General features: G+C 39.4%; 1 protein-coding gene across 2 annotated transcripts; it reads right to left on the reverse strand.

Annotated features, from left to right (window-relative positions):
* Positions 1-180: 180 nt before the first annotated feature.
* On the reverse strand, positions 181-15,399 carry LOC123977918 (deleted in malignant brain tumors 1 protein-like). Of its 2 annotated transcripts, XM_046060978.1 has the most exons (17): positions 15,279-15,396; positions 13,971-14,048; positions 13,554-13,580; positions 13,084-13,398; positions 9,726-10,019; positions 9,284-9,598; positions 8,594-8,884; positions 7,394-7,708; positions 6,889-7,188; positions 5,395-5,703; positions 4,905-5,219; positions 3,752-4,060; positions 3,337-3,630; positions 2,904-3,239; positions 2,692-2,799; positions 1,058-1,142; positions 181-924 (listed from the first exon to the last, which is right to left on the reverse strand). In XM_046060978.1, exons 2-17 carry the CDS (start codon positions 14,020-14,022, stop codon positions 774-776), a joined length of 3,816 nt encoding a protein of 1,271 aa, XP_045916934.1. In that variant the 5' UTR covers positions 14,023-14,048; positions 15,279-15,396; the 3' UTR covers positions 181-773. The 2 variants fall into 2 exon arrangements, with proteins under 2 accessions (XP_045916934.1, XP_045916935.1); XM_046060979.1 differs by lacking the exon at positions 1,058-1,142 and having other exon boundaries at positions 15,279-15,399.

The raw sequence follows: 15,399 nt of genomic DNA on the forward strand, positions 1-15,399 counted from the left end.
ATTATATTATTATTGATGATGATTATTTCAAAGATAATTCATTGTTTCATTGCTATTTGATGGTATATTGTATCTGTTTTAATAACATTTAAGGACATTTGAGGACATTTGCTCCCTCATTAGCAGGGTGTAATTATGTGTCAGCTAGATTTTCTTTTAAAAACTCCACCGAATGAAAAGTGTTGTAAGAATACAAATTTATTGATAAGCACTCACGTACAAAAAAAACATAATTACTATGCAATATAAAGTCAATGTAATCAGAATCATCCTACAGGTCAGTGGACCTTAGCTGTGTGATTGACAGAAAAATAAAACTAGTATGAAAATAAGTGTTACAACAAAACATTTGCCTGTTTACACAAACCACATTTATGCCATTCAAAATCACAGTTTTTAATTAAGTCTATTTTGTAAATCTTTTAAAGCAAAAAACAAAGCATTCATTTGAGGAATGCAAATATTTCTAAAAAAAAAAAAAAAAAGAATCTTTACTCAAAAATGCTGAAATGCTCCTATGGTCTACCTTAAAGAACAACTGAACACCAGCAGAAAATCTTGTTTTTTTTTTTTTGCTGACCTCCAGTGGTTTAACTTCTGATGTCCAGGGTGTATTGGTACACTGCAATATCACTGTTGGGTGTGGTTAGAGATGCAACACAAATGAAGCTTTCAACCAGAGAGCAGTAAAAGCCTGTTTTCAGCCCAGTTATGTTGCTCATAAAATTTTGTGAAATCACATGACATAGGTTATTCCTTGAGTCATTTTGTTGTCACGAGAGAACGAGTGGTTCAAGCTCATAACACACTCTCCCAGCCAGGTCTTCAGGGACCCTCTCAACAGAGTTATCAGAAGCAACATTGGCCTTCTTGTCCTCCAGGGCGTGACTTTGTCCGTGCTCGTTCACTTGGGTATTGGGGTCTCTGAGGGAGATAAGGAGAGTGACAATATCAGTCACAAGGAAGTCTTTCAAGTTACTGGTAAAATAAAATAAAGCTTATAAAATAAAGTTGTATTTTGGCAAATAACATCATCTACGTTCTCTTTTTTTACTACCTTCCGTCATATGTTCCATTTATTCTGTCTTCTGTATCTTGTTTTATTGCTCCTCCAAACCTGTTACTAAACTGAACCATGGTACCTGAAAAGTGAGCATAAAATGACCATGACGACAGCAGTCATTCTTTAAAAAAAAGTCTTTAACTGAATCAAATACAGGTGCCACCACATGTCATATGAATAACAAGGCAATCTCTTAAGTCATTTCGTGTGCTATTCCAATGCAGTTTTTGCTTTTTGCATGTCATTTCATGCCATTTAGTCTCTCCTGATTTATATTGTGCAGAAACTGCGTGTCATATTACACTGACTGTCACAGGACAAAAATAATCAGGAAAGTCAGAGTAAGGAGGTGGATAAGGTGGACTGGGGGCCAATACACCGGACTTTGACCCAAGGGACCGGCGTTCATTTCTCGTGGGAAATAGAAATTAAGTTAAGAAGGTTGCATAAGTTACATAATTTCAGTGACGTTGTTATTGTAACCCAAACCATGTTGTTTTGAGTAGCGTGTAGCTAAATAGCATTAGCTACGTTAGCTAGCTAGCTAACTATGTTAGTGTTAAAGGCCTTGACAGCCCCCCAAAGCCCTTACCCTCACCCTAACCATCACAGGGTTGTGTGCCTAAACCTATGTGAGTGATTGTATGTATGTCGAGTGGTTAACCGTATAAGCTTCCTCTCATCGCCCTTATATGGCCAACGTGCTAGCAGATAGGGTAAACCTTCTTTGTGTTGCTGCAGTCTATGGGGACTAAACAGCAAAAGCGTTGACATGGCACCCAAATGTCCTTAAAAGTGGCATGCTATTTATATGCCATCCCATGATTTCAAGTTGAATCCAGAGCAACTAGGTCATTTATTCATTACTTTGTTGGCCACTTGGTGGCAGCATAACAATTTGTTAACACAGAACGGACATATCATCACCTTCTAAAGCACATATATTTGCAAACTTTTGCCTATTCACACATCCAGCAGACAGGGAGCAGGTGTAAAATTAGTATTTGGTGTTGACGTGTTTCCAGAATAAGTTCACTCTTCCTTCCTGAGAAATATATGTGGCTCTTTAGCTGCTGAAAGGCCTCGCTGTGTTCACCAGCTAGTCGCTAACTGTGTTTATATGTCGTTTGGTGCTGAGAAGGTAATGTTCATTGGGTTTATTAGAGCTTTTTGATTGCCTGCTACACTTAGAAGACTGAAACTAAACAGCAAAGTTGTGGGCTGTGAAACCAAAACAACAAGCTGAAAGATGCTACCATACTTTGTAGAGATGAGGGGAAATCATTTCTATGGCCACTTGGGGTCAGCGGAAACACACAGTAAACAACACACATAATGACGCTATGAGAGCAGTGAGTGAATCAAAGTAAGGTTCCGGGACTTAAAACTACAACAATGTGCTGAAAGATACAAAAATGAAATGAGCAGGGGGGAGTCAAATTAACTTGGTGGGTTTGTCACCACAGCTGCACCTTTTACTTTACACACACTAATTTTTCCAATGTTAATATCAAAATATTATTAATTGGTGCAGCTTTAAACAATCTAGACATAGTATATGACATGACAATGAAGGGGCCATTGCTGTCATTTTGTAATGTAAAAACATGTGGCTGTCTGCCACTTACCAGCAACTCGCCCTCTCCTTCTCCAGATGAGGTAACCTATAACCAGCACGAGTAGCAACACCGCTAGCCCCCCCAGAACTCCTGAGACAACTGAAGAGGATGAGGTGGCTGTAGGGATTAAAAGATAATGTTAGTAGAGTTAGCGAAGGAGAAAACTAACCATAATCACTGTAGAAAGACAAAAAAATCTCAAGGTGCTCTATGGGTCTCACCAACTACAGTGACTTCGAGTGACTTTGAGGGAACAGAACAGAAGGTTTCGGAGGAGATGTTAACGCCATAGACACAGCTATACTCTCCTTGCTGTTCATAATCTATTGAATTGAATTCAAAGGATGCCAGGTAGAAGACTGAGTGGCCAAATGCTGACTTCATGTCAGTGGTGCTCATGTTTGACTTTGTCAGATAGAAATAACCTCCAGGATATCTGGAATGCGTAGAGCAAGAGACAGTGAAGCTGCTGCCTTGGGTGACGGATATTTTGTCTGGGGTGTAGATCACCATTGCATGGGGAGATGAAAGGGAGATGCTGGGCTTTTCCAGTTTCACTGCAGAACAGAGATAGATTTTTACAAACTCATAGATCATAAAACTTGTTTGCAATCTGAAATCAGTCAAATTATATGGACAAAGCACCACACTGACCTGTGACAGAGAGCTCAGCAGTATTTCCTTGAGGATAATAGATGACTTGATTGGCCAATTTCTTTTGATATTCACAGAAGTATGACCCCTTTTGGTTGAAGTCAACTGCAGGGAAGGTGAAGGTTGTAGCTTCGTGGTCAGAGAATCTTTCCATTTGAAATGATCCTTGGGTCTTTTTCAGGATGAATGTCCCACCCAAGTGTTCTGATACTACAGTGCAGGTGATTTCAACTCTGTCACCCCAGTTTACCTCTGGAGAAGGATTGAAAGTGATTTGGGGCTTTTCTAGAGCACCTGAAATAGATAATAGATTTTAGTAAGTTTGTTTTATCATAACGTCCAACGCAGCTTCATCTAATACCAGTTTAGAGGTAATGACTTCATTCACAGATTCAAAATGCACCAGGCCACTTACCCAAACAGACAACACCAGCATCTTCACCATGCCCGCAGTTATTTTCCCCAAAACCGGGATGTGTACAATGTGTGAGAGCAGACTCTTGGCCTGTACACGCTACATTATCCAGCCATATTGGACCTGTGCCTCTACCAAAGTGGGCACTTGTAGGAGCAGCAACTGCATGACCGCAGCCAAGCTGTCTACATACCACATCAGCATTGGCCAGTTGCCATTCATCATCACACACAGTTCCCCACTGGCCTTTGTAGAGGAGCTCCACTCTTCCAGAGCATTGACCTGAGCCGCTGACCAACCGAAGTTGTGCTGCATATGAAGACAGAAATGAAGTGAGTCCAGATGCAAATGACAGTCGTTGCATTTACATACAATTCTAAAAAGTGTATTTGGTTTTTGGATTGCCTGTGTGTATTAATACACATTCATTTTAATTTTAAAACACAATGTAAATATATTTCATGTTGTATTTTGAAGCTTGTCCCACCATCATCAGGAGCAAGAAGCAGAAAATTGGTTTACTTAAAATAATAATGTGAAATAATATATATATTGAAGCAATAGTTTGACATTTTGGCAAACATTCTAATTGGCTTTCTTGCTGAATGTTCGATATTCGGATGGATACCACATTTACATCTGTATGATGAATGCAACTAGAGACAGCTGCCAGTTAGCTTAGCTTAGCTTAGCTTAGCTTAGCTTAGCGTAAAGGCTGGAAATGGGTTAAATAGGTAGCCTGGCACCGTCCGAAAGCCTTAAAACCTCCCTACCGGCACCTCTAAAGTTCCCTAATTAGCATTTTATCTCTGATTTATGATTCATTTAGGGTAGTTGTGTCACCATTTTCCAGTGTTTACGTTAAACTAAGCCAACCAGAATGTGATGATCTTACAGAGGTGAGAGTGGTATCAATCTTCTCATGTAACTCTTAAAAAAAGCAAATTCTGTATTTAAGTTCAACTTAAGTTGTCAAATTATTCCTTTAAGTTTGATTTTGCGCTTGATTGAATGAGTACTATAACAATTTTTCACTCCACTTTTACTTGGAAGATGTAAACAGAATACAATTCTGAAACAAATGCTGATTATATTATTATTATTTGTCCTACTGCATGTGACAATTTTGAACACATCATTTAAAAGTCTTTACCTGCACAGATAGCACCAGCATCACGTTCATGCCCACACCTTGAGCTTCGGAAACCTTTCAGCGAGCATTGCTGAAGAGATGTCACATTGTCAAAGCACGAATCGCTGGCTTCCACTACTGATCCACTGCCTTGGCCAAAATGGGCACCGCTGGGTGCATTCAATGCATGTCCGCATTGCAGCTGCTGACACACCACCTCAGCTTTACTCAGAGTCCAGTCTGAGTCACACACTGTTTGCCACACATCGCCATGACGGACCTCTACTCTGCCAGTACACTCATCCTTACTGCTAGCCAACCGTACCTCCAGACTTCCTGTGAAGTCAAGTAAACCACAACAATTATATGGTATCAGACATTACAAATGAATTTTAATGTAGTCTAGTCAAAGATAAGGCAGATAAATAATAATCAAAGAAAAACACTTGTGGGGTACCACATTGCACACAATCCAGACAGATCATTTGTCATTTTTTGTATATTTTCTTACCTGCGCAGACAACTCCAGCAACTGATGTGATGTTGCAAGTTCGGTCTATAAATGGTCTTTGTGGGCACTGAGCGAGTGTTGACTCCAACCCATTGCATTCAATTTGATCAATCCAGGTCTTTCCTGTGCCATGGCCATAGTCAGCTATGGTGGTGATCTGATGAACCCTCCCACAGTCCAGCTGTCTGCACACCACTGATGCATCGTTCACATCCCAGGATTCACCACACACAGACCCCCAATGGCCTTTGTCATAGAAGTCCACTCTTCCAACACAACGACTGTGCCCACCGGACAACTTCACATTGCCTGGAAATGACCGTTGTTAAATGAATGTACAGTTCATGCATTCCAACTTTGGTATTTGTTTTTTTTTTTTGGTCCATCTGTTGTCTGAGCACTCACTATGTTATTCTGTGAGTACATTAGTGTCGTGATTTGAATCACGAGGTAACGTACAGAGTAACATGGTTACTGGACTACTCATTGCTTTGACTTTTGACACTGTGTTCATTTGTTATATTGTTGCCATTTCTTGACCTATACAAGAAAGACGGCTAACAGTGGTGGAGGACATTTTCAAAGTACAAGGTAGGTTTAATGGTTGTAAAATGAAAAGTGGTTTGTAACTCCCTTCTGCTTTATAGCAGACAATATACAGAATGGTAAAACAGAAGCAAACAATAAACTATATTCCATGGAGCAATGCTGAGGATGATTTTGAATTAGAGTTAAAAAGTCTAATAGCACAGGGGGGGGAAAGCTACTCTGCAGTCTGGTGGTGTGACAGTAGAAACTTCTATATCTTTTTCATTTTACATACTGAAATATCTTCAGATACTGTTCAAATACTTTCCTAAAAGTAAAACTACCACAGTGTAAAAATACTCCAGTACAAGTAATGCATTGGAAATGTTAATTAAGTAGGTATTACGGTATGAAAGTATAATTAGGAAAAGGTAGACTACTTAAAGTATTAAAAGTAATAGAACTCAATATAGAAAAAATGGCCCCTGTGTTATATTATTATATATTATATCATTAGATTATTCATGTGTCTATTTAAAAGAAGAAGAGATACAGAAGAGTTCACTCTTGTAGTTGGTTTAGGTGTAGCAAATTTTTTACAGTATAGAACTGCATCAATTATTTTCATTATGGGATAATTTTCTCGATTGATAGAGTGACTGTTTGGTTTGCAAAAATATTCAGAAAATAGTGAGAGATGCCATCACAATTACCCAGAGCCCAAAGCGCTTAAGCTGCTAGATAAATGTAGTAGAGTAAAAAGCTAATTATTTCTCTCTGAAATGTGGAGTAGAAGTGTAGAAGAAAAGACTCAAGTGAACTGCAAGTACCTCACATTTGTACTTAAGGTACATTACTTGAGTACGTTCCACCACTGATAGCTAACCCTAGCTAGGGCCCCTCCTTTCAGAACCTTCCAGGGCCCATGTAGTTCATATCCCCTTATACACAATAAGTGAGTCTTACCTGAACATTCAACGGCTGCCTCTTCAACACGATTGTTGCTGGTCCTGGTATATTCTCTCAGTGTACACAGTGATAGAGAGTTCTCATCACCGCGACAACTGACCTTATACCCTCTCAGTTCACTGCCTTCACCAAATGATCCTGAGACCTTGACAGGATCTCCACAGTTCATCTCTCTGCACACCACTCTAGCTTCATTCATTCCCCAGTTAATATTATATGCTGGTGACCAGTGGCCACCATGGTGGAACTCCACCCTGCCTGAGCACTGGTCAGTCCCATTAATCAGTCTAATGGTAGCTGAAAAGCAAAGGAGCAACAATCAGCAATTAGTTAGTTGGTGTTTTTATAACAATTTCATAATTGACAATGATCAGCACAATATTCATCGAGCACATTATGGCCAACAGATAAATATAAGCATTAAAAACACTGTATCAAATAAAGTAAAGCATGTTCTAACAAAGGGAAATGAACGGCAAAAGAGTAATAACTGAGATGACACCTGAGCACACCACACTGGCATCTTCGCCATGGCCACAGTTATTTTCTCCAAGTGTGGGATGTTGGCAGTGCAAAAGGGACGTCTCATTGCCGACACAGTTGACATCATCCAGCCAGATGTCCCCATGGCCTTGGCCAAAGAAGGCACCAGATTTGGCTGTCTGAGCTGTTCCACAGTCCATGGCTCTGCACACCACCTGAGCATCTCTGATGTCCCACTCATCATCGCACACTGTTCCCCACTGGCCATCATGCAGAACCTCCACTCTACCAGAGCATCGGTCCGTGCCATTGACAAGTTTTAGTGGTGGAACACCTGAGGACAGGTCCACTCGTGTTAAAAGTACTCACCACTTTTAGTCAAATTATGCAATATTAGGGTTTATATTACCTGTCAAATGTATTTTTACAATTTAGTAGTTAGTTAGTTACTTAAAAACATAATTTCCCATAATATAAACAACGAGATAATAACAATCTGAGATAAAAAAGACATAGTTAGAAAAAGCATTACAAATAATTAATACATCACTAGATGCTGTTAGCACATATGCTAGCCATAAAGCATTGCTACCACTAACTACCACTGACCCCCTAATCCTGTTAACTTTGCCATAGCTGTAAAGTGGAGTTAAATATTTGACAGTTCAAATAAAGTCACAGATAACAACTAATACTGCATTGTGGCATCACCAGGAGACATTCCCATACATGATTGGCTGCCTCATCATAAAATGGCCACCATTTCCCCACCTCATCTCCCAGAATGCCTTACGACATAGACAGGTGAAGGCGCTTAAGCCACCTAATTAAAGCAAGACTTGGGAACCTGAGTAGGTACCAGAAGGACAGAAAGCACATGGCTGGAATGAGGTGGGAAGGACGGACTGTGAAGAGGACATGTACAGGAAAGGGTCTTAATATGTCCTACAAATAACATCAGTTAGCCACATCGTTGCTGGGGACATTTTCATTATGATGAACATGGGGCCTGTAGTTTTATTTAGAGTCGATAAAACATAAATCATTCTGCTAGTGTAAATACTCACTAGCTTCCTTGTAGCAGTAGTCCCAAAAAAATGCACAATTTGAGTAATGTGTAATGAAAACTAAGCTTTAAAGCTTTTAGAATCCATTCTTGCTTCTAATGACCACATGCCATTTGCTGTTCTAGTTGACATCTCTACCTTTTGTGTCTTACCTGCACATGAAAGAGAAACACCTTCACAGCTCCCTGTGATTTCTTGAAGTTCACACTGCGAGATAGAGCTCACATTGCCAGAGCATCTGCTTGTGTACCCTCTCAGTCCGCTATCACCAAAATTGAAGCTTTCTTGGGATTTCTTTGGAGATCCACAACTGAGTTCCTCACACACCATTGTAGCCTCTTTCAGGCCCCAGTTACTATTACACATTTTCCCCCACTGGCCATTGTTGAAGACCTCCACTCTGCCAGAGCAGCGGTCTGTCCCGTTGTACAATCTGACTGTATCTGGAAAGGATGTAAAAACATTTTTATTTAAACTGTTCAAAAAGTGAATTTAAAATGTTCATATTTCAGCAGTGACATTTGGTATTTTCCTGTGCTTTTCAGAATGACAGGGCTTGAGGTCACTCAAGGAGAACAGAATGTACTGCTTCTAAATCTGTGATATTTGCACTACTGAATTACCACAAAAACAGAAACAGATGATTGTGAGGACTGCAGGAGGATTTTTTCAGAAAAGAGCTGTTTAACTGTTGATACAGTAGTAGATACATCAACAGCAGTTATGCATGGGTGAAAACAAATCAAGAAGAAAAGACTATGTGTCACCATTGAAAACAAATGCGCATTTATCAGGATTTTGGCCAGCCTGATTTCTTTCAGCAACAGTATAGAATGTGTTACCTGAGCATACAAGACCAGCATCTTCATTGTGGTCACAGTCGTGTTGTCCAAAACCTCTGTGCGGACAGTCAGCAAGGGATTTTTCATGACCAGTACACTCAATATCATCCAACCAAACCTGATCCCGACCTCTGCCGAAGAAGGCCTTGTACTTGACCGTGAGAGCGTTCCCACAATTCATCTCTCGGCATGCGACAGCTGCTTCCTGCATGCCCCATCTGTCATCACAAACTGTCCCCCACTGTCCATCGTGGTAGACTTCAACTCGGCCAGAGCACCGATTAGTCCCGTTAATCAGCCGAATTGGTTTACTGTCTGAAAGGTGGGAAATAAGAAAGTAAAGGGCATGTTAATTCAGAGGTCATCCAAAATAGCAGATACTCTAACCATGTAAAGTTCACTAAAAAATGTATGAGTTTTTTTGAACCCCTGAATGGCTTACTTGTACAGACAACAGTAGCGTCAGTACAGCTTTCCTTGAATTCTTGAATAGAGCACTGTGAGAGAGAGGTCTCATTTCCAAAACAGGTGGTTTTGACTCCAACCAGGTCACGTGCCTCTCCAAAATACAGCGCTTCGGCCTGAGTGACAGGAGTGCCACAGTTAACCTCTCTGCACAACACATCAGCTTCTTCCTTGCCCCAGTCACTGCTGCATATTCGCCTCCAGTGTCCATTATGGTAGAGTTCAACTCTGCCGTTACACCGATTGCTTCCGTTGACCACCCTCACATAGTCTGCAAATGATGTCGATAGAAACAGAAATCAACAAATATGCAATTACTGATTGTGTGTAAGAACTAAATGTCCATAGGCTCTTTGTAAACAGTAATTTCACAATGTATGAATACCGGTACTGTGAAATTGTGTGAGAAAACGGTAAAAAAAAGGGTTAGCTTTGCATAAAAACAGGAAACACAGGGGAACAGATAGCTGGGCTCTGTCTAATGTTAATAAGAATGTCACAACCTGCATCTCTACAACTCACTAATTAACACATTCTCATTTTCTTACTCTGTATAAAAACCAGAGTGAAACAACAAGTCACTATTTTACCTACTGTATTATTTCTAGAGTTTGAGCAGTAGCGAGGCAACCAGCGAAATTATGAAGCGGCAGTTTTAGTTTAGAACACGAATGCATAAATATCTTAATTAAAATGTGTTCATGTACAACGTAGGACCACATCACTGAAAGTAAGAAGCTCATTGAGAAAACAGGTTTTCAGGACCCATAAATATTTGTAATGCACATGTATTAACATATAAATAACATTTGACCATTGTTAAATAGCACAAATAACTGTACATACTGTTAAAGTCATGCAGCAAAGCTTGTACAATTTCCACCCCAGGTTCAGAAATATATATAATTTTAAAGGGGCACTCCACCAATTTCACACATCACGTTCAGTTTACTCATCATGAGAAGTACTACTCAGCCTATGAAGACAGTTTTATAATGTTTAATCCTGGGGCCCTGAAGGGAGATTTCCAAAGTCTAAAAAACTACATTAGACAACATTTCACATAGCAACTTCTATTTGCATCTCCATGTGGTGGCAGTGCCCAGTTGTAAGGTTAGTAGGCTGTTTTGCTTAATTTCCACATGCCAATCCACTTTCTTGCTGACCTGATTGTGCAATAATTATTATGTTGTTTCCTTGGAAGGCTTGGCTATCAAAACAAAAAAAACATGCACCAGAGAACACAAGTGTTGACCTGTACATCTTGGAAACCCTTACCACGCCTGCATGCTATCACAGGGATAACAACCAAAAACTGCCCAAACTTGGTGGGAGGGTGCGGAGTCTCCTCACTACATGACGTCATCAAACATTATATATGTGTTTTTTTTTCAACCCACTCAAGTCTCCGTCAATGCTGACCATACAATCTCTCAGATTTTGAACTCAAGTTGCAATAATATGATCAGTTGATGTGATTAATGCTGCGTTAGCTACTTTTATCTTTTGTATTTCCCAATTTCCCTTGACAGTTCCACATTTCTGGTCTTAAAAATAATTAAAGGAAGATACTTGCAATTCAGGGTGTTAAAGGACTATAACTTTAATTTTGTGTTAATTCTAAGGATTTACATAGTCGAATCAGAATCGTCAAGTCCTGTCTATAGTCGACTGATACGCGGCGATTGCGAGCGGGGGGGTTACACACGGTAGCTCCGCTTCAATCTTGAGAAGTCTCTATTCATTCAACTTACACTGTAAAATTCAAGGCAAGGCTACAGCCAGCATCCAATTAGCTTAGCTTAGCAGAAAAACAAGAAATGGGGAAACAGTAAGACTGGCTCAATTCAAAGGTGACAAGATCTGCCTACCAGCACTTCTGAAGCTCACTGATTAACACATTATATGTTGTTTATTTGTGTAAAAACAAAAACACGCCATTATGTTTTCCAGTCTTTGTACTAAGCTAAGCAACGCTGTAGCTTAATATTTATTAGACAAGTTATCAGAGGTGGGACCAAGTCATCGTTTTACTAGTCCGAGTCAAGTCTAAAGTCTTAGCACTCAAGTCCCAAGTCGAGTCCCAAGTCCAGACCGATCATGAGTGGCAAGTCTGAATCAAGTCTCAAGTCAAGGACCAACAAGTCCAAGTCTTAAACTTTGAGTTTTGAATCCTAAACAAGTCATAATGCGCTCTTCAACAATTTTTTTTTTAAGTTAAAAATAAAACAATGTATTGAATGAAGCATTAGCCTGTACAGAAAGAAGGCAGAGGCGTAGTTTCGAACAAAAAATTTCATGAATTAAATTAAATGTTCGTGTACATGGAGGGGAGCAGAGCAGGTGACAAGTGAACTATTCGAGTTGACGAAGTTAACGCTGAAATAAAACCGTGGTGTTTTGTCGGGAGATGCAGTGACAGAAACCAGCGGTGAGAAAACTATAAATCGCTATGACGTTAGAAGACGCAGACACAGTGGATATTTTACAAGAACCGATCAGGTAAAGCAACACTGAACACACCTCTTAGAGAGGGCCGAGAGCCTCAGCTGTGAAGGAAAGGGGTGCGCTGGATTTATAAAATAAAATGAGTGTCGCTATTATCGTTTTATCTTAATTAGCTTGTTTTTATAATTGGTAGAAGCAGCTTCACGCAACAGCTGCAGCAGTCTCTCTACACAGTTTCGACCTGACCTTTCTTTTCTCCATGAGGTGGAGGAATTTAGAAAATTACGTGGTGCTGTCAGGCCCCCAGCTGTTGTGCATGGATTAGCCTATGCGTAACATTCCTCCAGCCAGAGGATCACGAACCGTTCACAGCGCGCTGGTAGTAGGCCTACTAGGCTACACCCATTATAGGTACCGGAGAGGGAGTGGGTCTCTGGGGCGTACAGGGCCAGGAACAGGAGATTGCTGGAGGAAGCCACACGCTCCAGTCTAATTGAGCACAGCGCTACGTTGAGGCGCTGCGCAGTTTTTTTATATCATAATTTATATTCGGGCATAGGGAGTGTCAAGTCAGCTCCAGTCAAAAGGCTCAAGTCCAAGTGAAGTCACGAGTCATTGCTGTTCAAGTCAAAGTCTAGTCGCAAGTCTTCGTTGATTTTTTGCCAAGTCCAGTCTAAAGTCATCATTTTTGCCAATTCATGTGACTCGAGTCCACACCTCTGCAAGTTATCAATCAGTCTTCTCAGGTCTTTGTGATAAAGCAAATATGCATATTTCCCAAAATGTCCAATTTAATAAAAGGTACAAAGTGTGCTATTCAGAGTTGTGGACTCGAGTCACATGACTTGGACTCGACATAACTGAGGTGCTAATGAACTCAGTCTTACCTGAACAGATAACCCCAGCATCTTCACCGTGGCCACAGTTATGTGTCCCTAATGTTCTGTGTGGGCACTTGAGGATGGAAGATTCACGACCAGTACACTGCACATCATCCAGCCAGATCTCGTCTTTTCCCTCTCCAAAAAAGGCGCCTTTTTTGGCCTCAAGAACTGTTCCACAGTCTAGCTCTTGACACACCACGTCAGCGTTGGCAACGCTCCAGTGATCATCACACACCGTTCCCCAACTGCCACTGTTGAAGACCTCCACTCTACCAGAGCAACGCGAAGGGCCGACAAGCTTAATGTTTTTTTCACATTCTGGTGATGAAAAATGAAAAGACAATAGGTGTTGTGTCACCATGAACTCCAACAAATACAAAAATACTTTTCTATTAGATCAGGATGTAGAAATCTAAATATCTAAATGATATGCATAGTATTTCAGACATGCAACATAAATAGAATTTACTGACCTGTAAGCAGTGATAAACTCAGAAGACCTACAGCAGAAACATATTGTAAAATGTTCTAATTAAGAATGACAGCCCAGAGATTTGTCATGAATATTTAAAAAAGTATATGTTGTCCAGTAAATATAAAGCAGTCAGTACAATTTATTACGAATCAGGAAAAGTCCCATGAGATGTACCATTACATTTTCATGCAGGTCCCAAAATACATAACCCATAGTTACATTAATTCAATAATAAAAAACTATTCTTTTAATAAACACTTTCAGACTCTCTCTTCTGTTTTCTGTATCTCCATCATGGTTTTGAGAATATGCAACCAAACTACTTGAATATACTGCACTCACATGTTTTGATTTAAGAAGTCAAGAAAACAAAAGTCAAAAGGAAGAAGTCAAATTGAAAAAACAAAAAACTTACCTACTGACAAATACAAAACTAAATGTAGTCTTTCAGCAGAAATGAACATCATATTGTTTCTTCAAAGTAGTTCAAATGCTGTGAAGGTACAATAAAAAATGAAAAAAAAAGTATTCATTTAAAAAAGGATGTTGTCTTTGTGGTGGTGTGTGTCTGTAGCAGAGCAAGAAAAGCTTGTTGATCTTTATTTTTTTTAAACCATAATCTGGTGATTAAGTAGCAATCTTACCTTCTATATCCTAGAAGTCTGGACAGCTATTAAAATGAACTAACAATTCAAAATAAAAAGTTGATCACATTGGGAACACCCAAAGGATAGAAGCCCCATGTACAGATCCAGTAATTCTTATGAATAAAAAGGGGCTGCCTGGACTTGGACTGCAAACTGGACACATGTTGACATTTTCATCAATCATTAAAGACAGAGGATGATGAGAGATCATTTTCTTTTACACAATATCTACATTACTATTTGAAAAGACATTATAATCATCAGGAAAACACACCCACATGTAACATAATGCTTGCAAGCAGCTGAACATGAGAGAAAGACTGATTTATGGACACGACAAATGATCAGTGGCAGAAAAATAAAAGGGAAAAGCAGATCAAAAGGATAGTTGCTGTGTACAAATGTCAAGAGGTGAACTTGACCAATGACTCCCAGTGCTAAACCTAACCACCTGATCCCTCTTGTTTTCATTTTCAGCAGTCGTTTTTATGTTGAATTTGTAATTTCCCCCTTTCTTTAAATTACAGAGAAGTAGTATGAACTCGCATCTCTACAACAGTGTGAGATATTTTGGCAAGCCTACACATAACATTTGACTAAGTGCAAATCTATGTCACTTTATAAAATATGTTCAATGAAAATGACACTAAATTGTGAGCATGGGGGGCTAATGTTTTATCTAATACTGTTGCAGCAACTTTATTACAAATAATTTTGTAATATATGTTGTACTTCCAATAAAATATGAATGTAAAACCCATTCCACTTTCAATTCCATTGTAAATGTAAGTTTTGTAGCTTTTCAATACACTGAAAATAATTTGGAAGTAGCATTGTTGTTTCGTGGCAAGAATTAAACATGAAAAGAATATAGAAATTTTCAAATGTTTATTTTGTTGTACATTAAACTTATATATTAAACTTAATATGATCAGTCCTGGTTAAGTCTTTAGAATTTTACTGACAAATCCTTTGATTCATTGTAAATCCATGCCCATTATGGATAATAACCCCATTTGTTATTTCAGATGCACCTAAAGCACTGACATATCCTATTTTACAAGTAATTTTCTTACCTTATGAAATGGGTTAATGTAGTTTTTGGCTCATCAGAATAACTGAATGGTCTGAGATGTGTTCTTTCACAAATGCTTGACTTGATAAAGCCAGTTCTTCTCCCACATCTTAGAGTTAACA

The sequence above is a fragment of the Micropterus dolomieu genome, linkage group LG10 (assembly GCF_021292245.1).
Source record: "Micropterus dolomieu isolate WLL.071019.BEF.003 ecotype Adirondacks linkage group LG10, ASM2129224v1, whole genome shotgun sequence".
NCBI lineage: Eukaryota > Metazoa > Chordata > Actinopteri > Centrarchiformes > Centrarchidae > Micropterus > Micropterus dolomieu.

Excerpts from the sequence above, each read along its gene's own strand:
- LOC123977918 (XM_046060978.1), bottom strand. The coding sequence starts at position 14,022 with ATGATGTTCATTTCTGCTGAAAGACTACATTTAGTTTTGTATTTGTCA. Across the intron at positions 10,020-13,083 it reads TGCTGGGGTTATCTGTTCAG|ACTATGTGAGGGTGGTCAAC; the intron begins GTAAGACTGAGT and ends CATCATTTGCAG. Across the intron at positions 3,631-3,751 it reads TGCTGGTGTTGTCTGTTTGG|GTGCTCTAGAAAAGCCCCAA; the intron begins GTAAGTGGCCTG and ends TATCTATTTCAG.